Source organism: Mustela nigripes, chromosome 1 (assembly GCF_022355385.1).
Source record: "Mustela nigripes isolate SB6536 chromosome 1, MUSNIG.SB6536, whole genome shotgun sequence".
Lineage (NCBI taxonomy): Eukaryota > Metazoa > Chordata > Mammalia > Carnivora > Mustelidae > Mustela > Mustela nigripes.
In genome coordinates this window covers 45,934,632-45,950,935 of record NC_081557.1, presented here as the reverse complement: position 1 = coordinate 45,950,935, position 16,304 = coordinate 45,934,632, and the positions used below count along the sequence as shown (strand labels likewise).

At 37.4% G+C, this 16,304-nt stretch overlaps 2 protein-coding genes and 1 non-coding gene across 3 annotated transcripts; 1 reads left to right on the top strand and 2 right to left on the bottom strand.

The window, feature by feature from the left end:
- Nucleotides 1-8,625: 8,625 nt before the first annotated feature.
- Nucleotides 8,626-9,561, bottom strand: LOC132011485 (olfactory receptor 51B2-like). Its single transcript, XM_059390135.1, has one exon. It carries the CDS (start codon nt 9,559-9,561, stop codon nt 8,626-8,628), a length of 936 nt encoding a protein of 311 aa, XP_059246118.1.
- Nucleotides 9,562-13,424: 3,863 nt separating this feature from the next.
- LOC132011479 (olfactory receptor 51B2-like) lies at nt 13,425-14,363 on the bottom strand. Its single transcript, XM_059390123.1, has one exon. It carries the CDS (start codon nt 14,361-14,363, stop codon nt 13,425-13,427), a length of 939 nt encoding a protein of 312 aa, XP_059246106.1.
- Nucleotides 14,364-15,312: 949 nt separating this feature from the next.
- On the top strand, nt 15,313-15,449 carry LOC132008725 (U4 spliceosomal RNA). The gene has a single exon (XR_009401709.1). It is a non-coding gene; the product is annotated as a U4 spliceosomal RNA (small nuclear RNA).
- Nucleotides 15,450-16,304: the final 855 nt, after the last annotated feature.

The window sequence follows — 16,304 nt, the reverse complement described above, 5'->3', positions numbered from 1 at the left end:
ATTCATCTGTTGATGGACATCTGGGCTCTTCCAATAGTTTGGCTGGCTATTACGGACATTGCTGCTATAAGCATTGGGGCACATGTGCCCTTTTCCAATCATTATAGTTGTATACTTTGGATAAATACCTAAGAATTCAATTGCTGGGTTGCAGAGTAGCTCTATTTTTAACTTTCTGAGAAAACTCCATGCTGTTTTCCAGAGTTACTGCACCAGCTTGCATTCCCACCTGTAGTGTAGGAGGGTTCCCTTTTTCCCGCATCCTCTCCAACATCTGTTGTTTCCTGACTTGTTAATTTTAGCCATTCTGACTGGTATGAGGTGGCACTTCATTGTGGTTTTGATTTGTATTTCCCTGATGCCAAGTGATGTTGAATATTTTTTCATGTATCTGTTGGCTATTTGTATGTCTTCTTCGGATAAATGTCTGTTCATGTCTTCTGCCATTTCTTGACTCTATTTTTTTTTTTTTTTTTTTGAGGAGGGATGTTGAGTTTGATAAGTTCTTTATACACTTTGGATACTAGCCCTTTTTCTGACAAGACATTTGCAAATATCTTCTCCCATTCTGTAGGTTACCTTTTAGTTTTGTTGACTGTTTCCTTTGCTGTCCAAAAGTTTTTTTATCTTGATGAAGTTCTATTAGTTTCCCTCGCCTTTGTGGTAGTTATTGTGGCCAAGGTCAAAGAGCTTGCTCCCTGTGTTCTCCTCTAGCGTTTTGATGGATCCCTGCCTCCTGTTTAGGTCTTTCATCCATTTTTAGTTTATTTTAGTATCTGGTGTAAGAAAGTGGTCTAGTTTTATTCTTCTGCTGTTGCTGTCCAATTTTCCCAACACCTTTCTTAAGAGACTGTCTTTTTCCCATGAGGTATTTTTTTCCTACTTTGTCAAAAATTAATTGACCATAGAGTTGAGAGTCCATTACTGAGCTCTTTATTCTGTTCCATTGATCTCTGTGTTTTTGTGCCAGTACCATACTGTCTTTATGACGTCACTTTTTAATACCTATTTTGAAGCACAGGCTAGGTGTCAATCTGACCTGAGCTTATTTAATCATTAATACATTATACAACAAGTATTTATCTCCCTTTTCCAAGGGAGTAAAATATAAGTCAGTTTATGTAAGGAAATATTTGAACATTAGATAGCTAGAATATTATTTTATCTTATATAATACTCCAACAATACAGATACATATAAACTAAAAATTGAAAGTTCTCATGCAACCTTACCTTCTTTTTTTAAGATTTATTTATTTATTTATTAGAGAGAGAGAGAGCACAGGGGGCATGGCAGAGGGAGAGGGAGAAAGAAATTTTGGCAGACTTTGCACTGAGTGGAGAGCCCCATGCGAGGCTAGATCCCATGACCCTGAGATCACAACCTGAGCCAAAAACAAGTCAGGCACTTAAAGAACTGAGCCACCCAGAAACCCCAACTCTACCTTCTAATAGAATTCTTCTCCCTAAAGGTAATGAGCTTTAGGAAGTGTGAGTCCTTCCAAAATATTTCTGGAATCAGGGAGGAAGGTGGTGGGTGAGAGTGAAGCAGTGAAGGAAAGGGGGTGAAAGGGTGGGGAAAGAGATTTAATATTTGTTTATCTCTTGAAAAGAATAAAACCCAAGCTGATGTTTACTCTCCCTTGCTTTACTATTAGATATGGGGAAGGGAGTGTAGATGGTTTTTTTCAGGTGATATGAATCGGAAAAAGGGAAAATGACAGGAGTCCTCAGAGGTCCCATCTCTGCAAGGTGGGGGCTCCCACCTTCAATCAAGAGACCCCTTCCCTCCTATAAAGCTCCCCCCATCTTGGCTCTTAACTTCATGGTTGTCTCCTTCCCTCTAGTGGTCAAAGCAACAATTGCAGCCTACTTTTCTAAATTGTTCTTCCAGGTATGTGCAAGAGAACGTAGTACACGACTACTTGCCATTTGCATTGACATGGATGGAAATGGAGGGGATTATGCTGAGCGAAGTGAGTCAAGCAAATGACTATTATCATATGGTTTCACTCATATGTGGAACATAAGGAATAGCGCAGAGAACAACAGGGGAAGGGAGGGAAAAGTGAATGGGAAAAAATCAGAGACAGAGACAAACCATGAGAGACAATGGACTCCCAGAAACAAACTGAGGGTTACAGAGGGCAGCGGGTGGAGGGAAGGGGTAACCAGTGATGGGTATTAAGGAAGGCAGCTGTTGTGATGAGCACTGGGTTCTACACAACTGATGAATTGCTGAACACTGCATCAAAAACTAATGATGGCTAATTGAACATAAAAAAGGAACCTTCAAAAATAATACATTAATATAAGAAAAAATAATATTTTGATTGAAATCATCTATTTTTTGCCATTGTGATTACCAATTCTCAATATTCACAGTAAGGACAGATTCTCCTGAGTGTGGGCCACTACACTGTGGGACATTAAATCTAAGAAGTTACCCTAGTGTTCACTGGTCTAAGCTGAAATGGCTATAGCAGAGTAAACTAAGAAAGTTTATAGATATTTTTCACAAAGAGTGAAATGATTGATCAGTGCACAAGAAAAAAATAATGGACAATGGGTCCCCTATTATAATAAGCAACACTAGCAAAACCTGTATCAGTTATTAGTCCAGACTAGTCCAAAAGTACAGACTGAGTAGATCAGGTCAAGATTCAGGCAAGCGGGATGAGAAGGATGGTGGGAACAAGAAACAAAAAGCCATTTGGTAAGAAGGATAGAAAAGGACAGGCAGCACCTACTACAAATGATGGCGATAACCGCTAGTGCCGATGGCCCTGTGAACAAAGACAGAGGCACAACACACATAGCAGGAGACAGCCACCTGGCGATCAAAGGATTGGGCCATCAGTGTAGAGGATTTCAGAAAGACAATCCAAAGAGGAAGTGTAAGTGAACATAAGGATAAAAGCCAAACCCTGAGGCATTGCAACACAGGCTCCCCATGACTGGGAAGGATGTGGGAAAGTGAAGACCAGACCCATCTGAGCCCACCTGGAGAGGAGCCTGGGCTTATCAGGCAAGGGTTCTATCCTGATGTTGGCCAGGGGGACAGGGTGGAAATAACAGAAGGGACAGGATACAGGCAGCAAGGTCTAGGGAAGCTGTGAGGATAAAGTAGAAGCCTATCAGTGTTAGTCACCATGCAGAAACTAACACCTTTGTCTTTTTTTTTTAATTTTTTTTATAAACATATAATGTATTATTAACCCCAGGGCTTTGTCTTAACTCCACTGAGAGATCTGGGTCACAGTTAACATGTAAGATGTAGAAGTTTGCAATAATGTATTTAAGAAGCATCCAGTGATTCTTTACAATTCATGAATGATCATCAGTCTAGGAGAACTTGAGGAAATGGGCAAATTTGGGACAGTGAACTAAGAAAATATTTGTCATTTTTGGAGGTCTGGAACTGATCATCACTTTATCTCAGCCCACGAGGTGAGGATTTGAAATGGCATTTAACAGAAAACAGAACTGAAGTAAAAGCAAGTAAATAAGCCACAAATAAATAAAAATGTGCATCAGAAACATGATTTGCCTCTCTAATTTTAGGCAGTTTCTCACACAATTCAGGTTTACTTATTGCTCAGGTGAATTATCAGTTAGTTTTTCTGGGTGTTCACAGAAGGAGAAGCACAGGAATGCAGACTCTTTCCAGCTTTTGAATTCACCATCTCACAGTCCTTTACTTCTCATCACATGGAAGGACAGAGAGCTTGGTAAGACACCCCTGGCTTGGGTGTCTTGAATGATTTTCTTCAAATTCCTTCAGCCAGAACCGGCCATGTGGTCAATGTGATTGCAAGGGTTGATGGGAGAGATAGAGGAGCACGTAGATTCCAGTGATCTGTACTCTCTCTGCCACTCTCATAATGAGTGGTCAACATTACCTCACACGTTCAAAAGCAACAGAAGTATTGACACTAAAATCAAACTCATGAGAAAGCAAGTAGGTATTACTCAGAAGCAGTGAGGATGAGATGAGTGCCAAAAGCTCACCAGATTCCATAATATTGGCTAAATGCAGCCTCTCTGACTTCAAAGTGTATCTTAGTCCAGAACAAATATCTTAGGCTTTTAGTTAACTCTCTCTTGCCTGCCCCTGGCCATGTGAGCTGATCATCTTTTCCATGATCCCAAAGGTTCTTGGTGAATATGCTACATTTTCTTATAAGTCATTTCTACATATATCAGTTCTGTGTTTATATGTCTTCCTCCCTAACTAAGCCACACAATTCTTTAATTAGGAACTATATTTTGTTCACCTTTATTTCTCTAGTACTCACTATAAGACATGGTATATATCAGGCACTTAATGAATTTTGTTGAATTGACAATATTAGATGATTCCTTAGTTATTATAGATATTTATTATGATACACACGTATCACTGGAATTTAAGTAGATATACCCAAGCATGTTATAGAGGAATGGATACCCACCAAATGAAAGTAGTAGACACTTCCAGACAGACTGAAATACACATAAGCAAACAGGGACACTTCCTTACACATATTATTCATAAATATAACCCACTGACACAGAGAAACACAATGTAGATTTTACATCTACTCTCATAAACACAGATTTTGCCAACCTCCTTTCTCCTCTTACCTCCCTCATCTCCCAGATGCAATAGTTTGAGTTACCTAACGCCCCACCAAGTCTTCAGCAGATATGCAGGATCCCATTTAAGGTATGATTGATTGACTAAATATTTTATTTGTTTTCATCTGTTGAGAACATGAAGGAGGGGAAATTTTCCCCTCACTTGGACCACAAGCTGTGTTTGTATAGATATATCTGATTAAGTTTCACACTGTGTCATTTTTGGATACAATATTTAACCTACCTAGATAATCTACTTACATCTCAGTCTCTTCATTTGACAATCAGGAATTATCATGAAAATTACATGACGACCAATTAGATTAAAGTGTGAAGTTCTCAGGGCATCAAGGAACAACAGTAAAATCTTAATATACAATTGATTTTCTTCTATCATTGGTAGACCCTGGACTCAAGTGAGCATCCAGGTTCCACATCTAAGCTCTTTGAGCCACTTTAGAGAAATACCTGTATCTCCCCTCCACTTACAGTTATAAAGCTGAATCTTAATCTTAAGTGCAGTACCTGTGCTTCTTTTCCTATTACAATTCATTTTGCTAATTTTGTTCCCTGGCCCCATATGTCAACAATACTTTTGGATCCAGCTGTTCAGTAGTGATAACATTTGAAAATATGCTAGGAGGCTTGAGTGAGCTATCAGAAGAGGCAGGGCCAGTGAACCCAACAAGGGCATCAGTGAGAAGTCAGATAAAGGGAGTGGTTGGGGAAGATGTCTCCTGAGGGAACACTCACAAGATACACAGAGAATAAAGAAAGGAGAATGATAGATCTAACATAGAGATGCCAAGGCACTTGTGATTTCTATAGGTGGATGAGAAGAGAGATGGAAAGACACCTACTTACACTTTAGATGTGGTAGAGTTCTGCCTGAGGGAACTGTCTTAGGAATGGACATGAGAAAGGATGGTCAAAATGGAACATAATTGGAGGCTAATAGTAACCCATAGAAAATTATTAGGAAACACGAGGAAAACAAATTCCAATAATGGAATATCCATATAAGAAATACTACTCAACAGTTAAGGAAAAACGAACTGTTCGTAAACTCAGCTTAGATGAATCTCAAATGCATTATGCTAAGTGAAAGAAACTAATCTCAAAAAGTTACACACACTCTGATACTGTTACACAACATTTTCGAGAAGATAAAACAATAGTGATAGAAAACAGATTAATTTTTTGTATGGTTTACGGACGGGATGTATAATTCTATAAGGTAGGGTGAGGAAGTTACTTTTGGGGTATTAAGAGCTCTACATCTTGAACAACTCAATTTTTTCAGTCTACTAATTAAGACTTAATTAAGACTAATTAAGACAGAGAAAGAGAAAACCAGGTCTAACAATACCTTTGTTTTTCAAATGGAGAAAGATTGAGGTGAGACCTGGAGAGAGTCACAAGGCTACAGAGTGTTTCCAGAGATTTCTCCCCACTAAACCCACACTTACACACACATACACACCCATGCATGCAGCCTCATGTTTATGCCCACAAACCACCTATAAAGGAAGGGGAAGAGGATAAGACTTAGAAAAAGAAGACTTTTAGAGTTTTAGTAAAATATTAAAAAATACTGGGGTAAAATATTTTTATTTTTCAGATTTCAGACAAAAAGGAAATGGCAAAGAAAGAAAAATTGCATACCTTCATTATCATGTTTAAATTATAAAGGGTCTAAGACTATCACCTTTTATTCATAAATCAGAATTCATAAGTAATTGCCCAATACTATGACCCTAAACAGGATGTTTGAAAGCTATGTGTTGCTTAGATTTTTTTGTCCCTTCTCAGAAACTGCTGTGTGGACATGAATATGCAACAAGTAAATTCATGGAGAGCTCTTAGAATAATACCTGAAACAAGAAGTTTGCTGTGACTCTAAGACATTGAAGTCTGTCGTGGATTAAATAAATTAGCTCTAGACATACCTCACAAATAAAATTGTTTATCTTTTCCTAAAGAACTGCATTAACAGCTTTGGAAATTTAGAGAATGACTTGCAGTCATTCTTAAGGAAGTCATAAGCTGATGGGACACATAACTGCTGCCCTTGCTGAATTCTGAATGCCACCCAATAGTCTTTCAATAAATGCCCTTTACTAGCTTAAGAAAGCCAGAATCAATTTCACTAACTTGTAACTTCTGTTGCTTATAAAGATTTCCAAATAATAGGGGCGCCTGGGTGGCTCAGTGGGTTAAGGCCTCTGCCTTCCTCTCGGGTCATGATCCCAGGGTCCTGGGATAGAGCCCCATATAGAGAGAGAGCCTGCTTTCTCCTGTTTCTCTGCCTGCCTCTCTGCCTGCTTGTGATCTCTGTCTGTCAAATAGATAAATAAAATCTTTAAATAAAGAAAAAAATTTCTAAATGATACAGTAAGTCTTATCAACAGTATTTTTCACTAGAAAATGAATCTCTAGATATAATGCATTTTGGAAAGGATGATGAAAAGTGTAAGACCGGAAGCAATTATTATATGTTTTTTTCTAGTGAAAATGGCAGGTGAGGTTTTTCCATGTGGAAGTTACTGGAATATTCTTAAAGTGCTTACTCCCTAGATATGACATCAGTATAGAAAGTTTCTCAGGTGAGGCAGACTGAATTTAGATGGGCTGATTGTTCCCTGGGCTCTGTACATAAGCTTTTGAATAAGAAAAATAAGGGGTTGGGAAGGGGTCCAACTAAAAGAACCAGCTTAGGAAAAAACAGCAGCCTTTTCAGAATATAGAAATATTTAGGTCACATAGCTGTAACTAGTCTAGTTCCGCATAGTAGCATAGAGCTAACAGTAGATGGGTAAGATTATTATTATTACCTGTAACATGAGCAAAAGACAATTAATCATCTCTAAATAAAAATGAACAGCATAAAATCTTACAAGATTTTGAAAAAATAGAGGGAAGAAACTATTCCATCAGTACATACCATTACTTTTGCTGGGTTTTCTGACTTGATTAGCATAAAATTTTCATCCAAGTGAAAAAGCCCTGAGTTCTTTTATGTTGGGAAGCAAGCAAAGGGAGGTGGAGACAAGAGATATCTAAATCTATACTGAATTTTTACAAAAGAAAAATATCAGGAGGTAAAGTAGAAAGCCAGAAAGAGGAAAATTAGTATGTTAGTGTTCAGCAGCTATGGGAAGAGAACAAGGCATGCTAGGGGATCTGGCTTCAACTGGCTAATAGGAAATTGATGGGTTGCTAATTTGCCTTTGATCTTTATCAGTTTCCATTTAATAATAAAATCCACTGATATACTGAGAGAAAGTGAAGCTTCAGGTATAAGCTTTCTAGAACTCTATACATGTGCTAAGTTTCCTCAGTGAAATTTATTTACTTTTGGAGCAACATCATTTCCAGTACAGTTAGATTCAAACATAGAGATGGGAAAGGAGAAATAGATCATTCTGATTTCCTTTTTATAACACAGAAAATGTACTTCCATGTGCACATCTTCCTTCAGATTAACTGTCTTTGATCCAGGCTATGTTTCTTCATTTATCTGACATTTTCTGAAGTAGTACTTCTCTCTTCACATAGAAGATCTGGAATGCCCCATCTCACCTTTTTCCTATATCCCTTTTCCCCAAGATCACCAGGGTTTTCTCTTAAATATATATCATATGTGTATAATATATATATTCTAATAAAACATTCTATCTATGCAATTCCAATATTCATTCTAATACATATATTGGAATATACACGCAGTATATATATATACATATATATAGAGAGAGAGAATATATATAGAATATTATACATTATATATACTCTAATAACACATTCTATACATATTCTATTCTAATATATATATTCTAATACACATGTAATACTAGAATATATATCTGCTCACATCAATTTATAGTTTTACGTAATAATTAAAATGTCACTAACTCTGAAAAGACACTGAGTAAAAAACCAAGCATCTCTTCCAATAACGGGAAATGAAAAACTCCCAGAGAGCTTAAGATTGCGAAATAAAAGCTCAAGCCCTACTATGCGCAGAAAATAGGCGAAGGATGCTTCTCTGAATTTGCTTGGTCTTGATACTATATATAATGGGGTTCATGAATGGAGGAAACAGAAAGTAGACATAGCTCATAGTAATGCGGACCACACGTGGTGCATGTTTCCCAAACCTGTGAATAAAAGTCAGGCCAATCACAGTAATATAAAATACCAGAACACAGCTAATATGGGAGACACAGGTGTTAAGGGCCTTAGCTCGCTCTTCTCCAGAGGTGATGCCCATAACCATCTTCAGGATTAAAATATAAGAGAAGAGGATAATCAGAGCATCTAGGAAGAAAGTCAAAGCAACAAGAATCACAGGGTACACACGATTAAATGTTATATCAGCACAGGCGAGTTTCATGACATCTTGGTGGAGGCAAAAGGCATGGGAAAGAACATGGGAACGGCAGTATGGGAACCAGTAGAGTGGCATGATTGGGGGCACAAGGGATAAAAATCCTCTCATTAGTACCCCCAATCCTGCCTTCATCACCCAGGAATTGGTAAGAATGCAGTTATACCTCAGAGGTGTGCAGATGGCAACGAATCGATCATAGGCCATGGCAAGCAAGACACCTGATTCCACAATGGAAAGGGAATGAATGAAGTAGGCCTGCAGGAAGCAGGCTCCGTGGCTTATCTCCCGGTGGTTCATCCATAAGACACCCATTACGGTAGGCATCGTGGTCAATGTCACCATCAGATCTGTGCCTGCCAGCATGGCGAGGAAATAGTACATGGGTTCATGGAGGCTGTGGTCATCCTTGATGAGGCAGAGGAGAGTACCATTGCCAAGAAGCACAGAGACGTAGACTGCAAAGAGGGGGATGGAGATCCAGTGATGAGCAGCCTCCAGACCAGGGAAGCCAGTCAGCAAAAAGGGAGCAGTGCTAATATTGGGCCACATAGTATGTTCGCAGGTGGAGAGCAAGTTTATGGAAGCTACGAACCCAGAAATCCAGTGTTTTCTCTTTGCACGACCTCCCTATGGGAACATATTACAGCAGTCCCAGTCATCTTTGTACTCAGGATAATTAATTGGTATATACATGGTTTTACAACTTTTTTTTTTTTTTCCAGAAGAGCAGTGGAGATTTCTAGGCTATAATAATGATGTAGAATTGTGGTCTTTTCCCACATTATATATAATATCAGGTTCATGATTAAAATTTTCTCAATTTTTAAAAAAAAAAAAAGATAAAAATATACATATAGATAATTATATTACTTAGTTACACTGTCTTTTAGTTTGGTTATAAATTCATTGATATACTTGATACATTTAAATTTGATTTAATTTTGTATTTGCAAGCATGATAGAGACATTTTTTGTTGTTATCAGAAAATTTTGTTCGGTTTTTAAATTAAATGTTAGCATTTTATGGAATCCTTAAGAAAGTCAAAAAGCCTGGATTAAGATAAATTGATAATAGCAGACAATGTCACATTTAGTCTAAACCCATTCACAGATTCTTGAGGCCCATCCATGGGTCTCCCACTAAAAACTTCAAACCTGCTGTGATACATCTGTCCAAAGGAGGTCTGTGCTATTATGTTGTTCACATCAGGTGCAGCCCTCTGGAAAATCTTTCTATCTTCTCTTGCCTGCATCTATCATATTTCAATTCCTGGAATTCACCCACTACACAGTTGTATTGCTGGAATGGTTACTTTCTTTCTGTCTTCTTAGAGGACTTATCCCAAACTCTTTCTTCTCAAAAAAGTTTGGAAGAGACCAAGTTGAAGAGTTTGTGTTTGTAGAAATCACCTCCCCAGAGTTTCACCTTCCCACCCACTTGGGAGATTCTTTGATTCTCCTTCCCTTTCTTCTTTTTCTGTAAATGTCTGGGTCATTAAACCACTTTGGGGAAAAGCCATTCGTGTGTTTCCCCAAGGGTGAGTTATGAAAACTGGAAAGTCAAATACCACCCTAATGGGCATGTCAGGACATAATTATGTGACCCCAAGATCCTCAACATCAGCACTACTATAGTCTATCTCAAAGGTCCAGGGAGTCATATGTGCCTTTGTTACTCCTAGAATTTGTGAATTCCAATCACATTTTTGTCTTTTTTGTCACTATGGAGCAATCAGTTCTGATTCACAGGAACCTCAATGGATCTGTGAACAGCCAGGTGACTGAAAGTTGTCTTATATTGTATCTTAAAATTACTTCATTTATCATTGTCTATTTTGTGACAGGATCAGGGTGACAGACATGTTCATTTCATTAATGAAACTCAAAAATCTAGTGGGAACCAGAAAGTATATTTGCCATGAATTTATAAAACACTATTACTAGTATATGAATGTCAGTGTGCTAGGAGAGCACATAGAATACATTTCTGGGATCTGAGCAAGGTTCCTGGAAGTGCTGTTTAAGCTGAGAACTGAATAATAGAAGCACAAGGAATATAATATTTTTTTCTAAGATAGGGCACTAATCCCATGCAGAGAAATAAACAAAAAAACAAACCAATCAAAGAAAAACATGTGCACTAGTCATGGGACAAGAAAACAAAATGATGAATTTAAGCCAAAATTTTTTTATTATAAATTTATACTAAAAATTATAGCATCTCCAGAACAACTTATGAAAGAAAGCTTAACATAAAATGAATCTTTGGTAACATATTTTGATCACATAGGGTGTTAAAATTCATGTAATGAATTTTGACTTTACTCAAATGACAAGAGTATGAAATAAATGATAGGCCGTGCTTACAATCAGGTAATCCTTGTTTAAAGGTCACTTGCTACAGTATGAGGAGCACACTAGAAGAAAGATAGAACAAGAAGAATCAATACACAGCAATCCAGATGATAGACTGTGTTGGTGTGGATGTGATAGGGTGTTATCAGTAGGTTTTGATAGAAGTGGACACACTCCAGTGAAAAATCACTGGGTGTAAACTTTAATCTATCCCTTTTTCTCCCTGGGTAAGAATGCAAAGACCCATGTATTCTATGAGCTGCTTCTATTAGTGTCAAATGCTTCAGGTTTTTTGTATTGTCTTGTACCTCTATCCTTTCATCATATGCTCATACAGGACTAGCTTTTACTGTGATCATTAATAATAAAGAAAAAAGATACAAATATTAAAATTATTTTTTAAATGACTAACTAATGAATATATAACTTTCTTCTCTTAAAAGCTTAGTGCTACAGCATAAAATATTTCCTTTAGTAATTTTAAGGGGTCAAACTTGATTACTGAGACATTTACTCATCTTCAAATTAACAGAGTGTTTTTCAAACATGGATTTTATGCATAATCAGTGATCATTTTGGGGTTAATGACATTCATGTTCTTAAAATAATCCAGATTATTTTTTTATTTGTTTCTTCCCAAACTTTTCTTTTGTATGTTTTTCTAAAATCTATCAATTTTAGATCTTATATATATCTTATATATATCCAATATTTATCTTCATTTTAATAATGTTAGTTACTAATATCTGTCTGAAACTGGCACAGTTATCTTTCTGATTTTCTTATGCCCCTTTTGCTATACTAAAATCCACATCAAACCTCAACATATAAATTGTAAATATCACAGAAATTGTATCACTCTCTTGGTTGGAACTAATTCAGTAGCTTCTTGTGACGCTCTGGGTAGACACTCAAAACACTTGCTTTGGCCAACAGGATGCTATTGATTTAACCTCCTTACTCTCTTCACGTGAGCCACATTCCCAGAAGTTTCCATGAACCATTCAAACTATAGCCTTCTCACATACTACTTTCTGCTTAACACATTTTTACCTCTATCTCAACAATTAACTACTCATCTGCCCTCTGGTCTCAGCTAAAGACACGCTCTTCAGAGAATCTACCCCTTAGCTCAGTGTAGAGGTGATCCATCTTGGAACCCACATCCTCAACACAGTTTGTCGTTCACATGTTGTAGCTAATCACAGAGATAATTTTAAATGTAGGTTTCTTTGATTTTTGACACCCCCCTCAGTGGGTTGGGTTTAATTAAGACAATATTTTGTATCGATTTCTTTGCTCTTAAACATTTTTGTTTAGCATCATTCCTGTCTCACGCCTTAAAATATCAACCAAATAGCTGATTACTGTTACTATTTTGAAAATAGAATCAATGAGTACTCGTTTAAATTTCTTAATTTTCTCCAAATATTAACCTTTTATAAAATAGAATGTCCAAACAGAAGTTACGCAAAAAACAAGAAAATATGAAAAATAAACCTGGAATCAAGGAAGTCTTTATCATGTGACCCCCAAATATCAATAAAGAAAATAAAAATGAAGTTACTTATATATAAAATTTTAAATTCTATCTATAAAAAGACAAATGGAAACTAGGATATATTTGCAAAATAAATGACTCATGAGGATTCATTTATAATGAGTTCCCACAAAGAAATTAGGAAATGATGAACTCCCTGATAGGAAAATGACAAGAGACATGATCAGAAAAGTCCAAAGTAAGCCATGCAAATGGCTACAACAAATTGTCAATGTGTTTTAGCATAAAAATTAACTTGAATATACAAAAAACACAACATCAGAGCTGTACTTTTCCAAGAAAATAAAAACATTTCTATCCTTTATTTAGAATTTGAAGAGAAGAACACAGGAAAACAAGGAAACAAATCAACTCATAAATTATAACTCATAAGCTTCATAAACGGCATTGTATCATTTGAAGAAATGGAGATTGCCACCATAGGTTTTAAGACTTGGTGGAATTGGCATTCCATGGTTCTCTGTTCAGAGAAACCTCAGATCCCTACCATCTGCATTTAACTTCCAAATCGATCTTTGGATAGAAGGCGGAGAATGCCATATTGAATTTGCTTGGTCTTGATGCTATAGATGATTGGATTCATTAAAGGAGGGAAGAGGAAGTAGACATAGCTCATTATAATGTGGACCACTGGTGGCACATTCTTCCCAAACCTGTGGATGAATGACAGACCAATCACAGTGACATAAAAGATGAGGACACAGCCGATGTGGGAGATACAAGTATTGAGGGCCTTGGTCCTCTCTTCACCAGAGGCTATGCCCATGACAGTCTTAAGAATTAGGATATAGGAGAAAAGAATGATAAGAGAATCTAAGAAGATTGTTAAACAAACCAAAATTACCGGGTAAAGTCTATTGAAAGTTATGTCAGCACAGGCCAGTTTCATGACTTCTTGATGAAGACAGAAAGCATGGGAGAGAATATGAGAGTGGCAATATGGAAATGAAAAGAGACGCAAGATTACAGGGATGATGGACATAAACCCCCTCATAAAAGCTCCCATTCCTAACATTACCACCCAAATATTGGTAAGAATGGAAGTGTATCTCAAGGGATTGTGGATGGCAATAAAACGGTCATAGGCCATGGCAAGCAAGACACCTGATTCCACAATGGAAAGGGAATGAATGAAGTAGGCCTGCAGGAAGCAGGCTCCGTGGCTTATCTCCCGGTGGTTCATCCATAAGACACCCATTACGGTAGGCATCGTGGTCAATGTCACCATCAGATCTGTGCCTGCCAGCATGGCGAGGAAATAGTACATGGGTTCATGGAGGCTGTGGTCATCCTTGATGAGGCAGAGGAGAGTACCATTGCCAAGAAGCACAGAGACGTAGACTGCAAAGAAGGGGATGGAGATCCAGTGATGAGCAGCCTCCAGACCAGGGAAGCCAGTCAGCAAAAAGGGGGCAGTGCTAGTATTGGGCCACATTGTGTGCCCACAGGTGAAGAGCAGCTTTATAAAAACCTTTAACCCAGAAATTCAGATTCTTTGGTGATATTATACATTAATATAAGATGTATATCCCTTAAGAAGGTATAAGATATAGTATACCTTAAGAAGCCTTAATTGTAATCTTCATATTTGGAGATAATTAATTGGCATGATAAATGGAACTTCACAAATATTTCCCTACAGAAGAAGAATAGAGAATTTGCAGGTTATACTTGAGATAAGGAAGGTTAGTCTTCCCCTAAGTAGAAAAAAATATTAGGTTAATGGTTAAAATTTTCTCAAATTAAATGAAACATTTTCATTAATCTTTCTTATAACATCAGGTCCTATTATTGTGTTTATGCTTAAAAATTTTCCAATAACAGTATGTAACAATAACAAATAAGTACAAATAATAACAAATAAGTAAATAAGTACAAGTGGTTAATGATCTTACTTAGCTGCTTTCTTGCTATTCGCACTCATGTTAAATACATAGTTTTCAGTCGGGAAAAGTTGCCTTTGTTCCTGAAATTGAATGTTGGTGCTTTATGGAACACAGGCCACCACCATCACTTTTGATTGCTTTGTTGCTCCAACAGCTGGTTACCCCTTTTTAAAGGTTGGCTACCAGAAGTGTGGGCCAGAGACCAGCCACAGCTAACAAGCACAGGGATTTGTTAGACATGTGGCCTTAGACTCTACCTTCAACCCAATGAACTAAAATTTGCCCTTGATCATGATCCCCAAATAATTCAGGTTTACAGTAGTATCTTTTTTTTTTAATTATTATTTTTATTATGTCAGTCACCATACAGTACTTCATTAGTTTTTGATGCAGTGTTCCAAGATTCATTATTTGTGTATAATACCCAGTGCTCCATGCAATATGTGCCCTCCTTAAAACCCATCCCGGGCCAGGTATACAGTAATATCTAAGAATCGTTGCTTTGCGCAGTGGCAGTATCGTAGCCAATGAGGTTTATCCTAGGCTCGATTATTGCTAATTGAAAACTTTTCCCAAAGAATCGTTGCTGTAAATATTTCATATCTACTCCATCTTTGGAGATTCAAGCTTTTGGATTCTTCTACATGGGTGTTTCTTTGTTCTGCCAAATGCCCTCATGTATTTTTTTTTTCATAGCTGCTTTATTCATTGGTTCTCTTTCTGCTTCTCAGAAAATCATTTGACTTAACTGTATGTTCAGATTCTTTCTGTCTCCTCGTACCTAATTTTTTTTTTTAAGATTTATTTGACAAAAAGAGAGAGGGTGACAAGCAGGGGGAGTGGGAGAGGGAGAAGCAGGCTCCCTATTGAGCAGTGTCTCCTCTTACCTCTTAGCTCCTTCTCCTTCAACACTTCACTTCTTTTTTGTTACTATTATTATGTCCCATTAGCCTGCATATAATACATATAGTGCTTTGGAAAACAGGATGGGGATTCCTCAAAATGTTAAAAATAGAGCTACCATATGACCCAGCAATTGCACTCCTAGGTATTTACCCCAAAGATACAGATGCAATGAAAAGAAGGGTACATGCACCCCAATATTCACTGCAGCAATGTCCATAATACCAGACTGTGGAAGGTGAGATGCCCTTCAACAGATGAATGGATAAAGAAGATGTAGTTCATATATGCAATGGAATATTACTCATCCATCAGAAATGATGAATACTTAGCATTTGCATTGACATGGATGGAACTGGAGGGGATTAGGCTAAGTGAAATAAGTCAAGCAGAAAAAGAAAATTATCAAAAGATCTCACCCATATGTGGAACATAAAGAATTGAGCAGAGGACTAGAGGAGAAGAGAAGAAAAACTGAATGGGAAGCGATCAGAGAGGGAGACAAAACATGAAAAACTCTGGACTCCAAGAAACAAACTGAGGGTTATGGAAGAGAGGAGGTGGGAGGATGGGGTGACTGGGTGATG

Coding starts and splice junctions, on each gene's coding strand:
- LOC132011485 (XM_059390135.1), bottom strand. CDS start 9,561: ATGTGGCCCAATATTAGCACTGCTCCCTTTTTGCTGACTGGCTTCCCT.
- LOC132011479 (XM_059390123.1), bottom strand. CDS start 14,363: ATGTGGCCCAATACTAGCACTGCCCCCTTTTTGCTGACTGGCTTCCCT.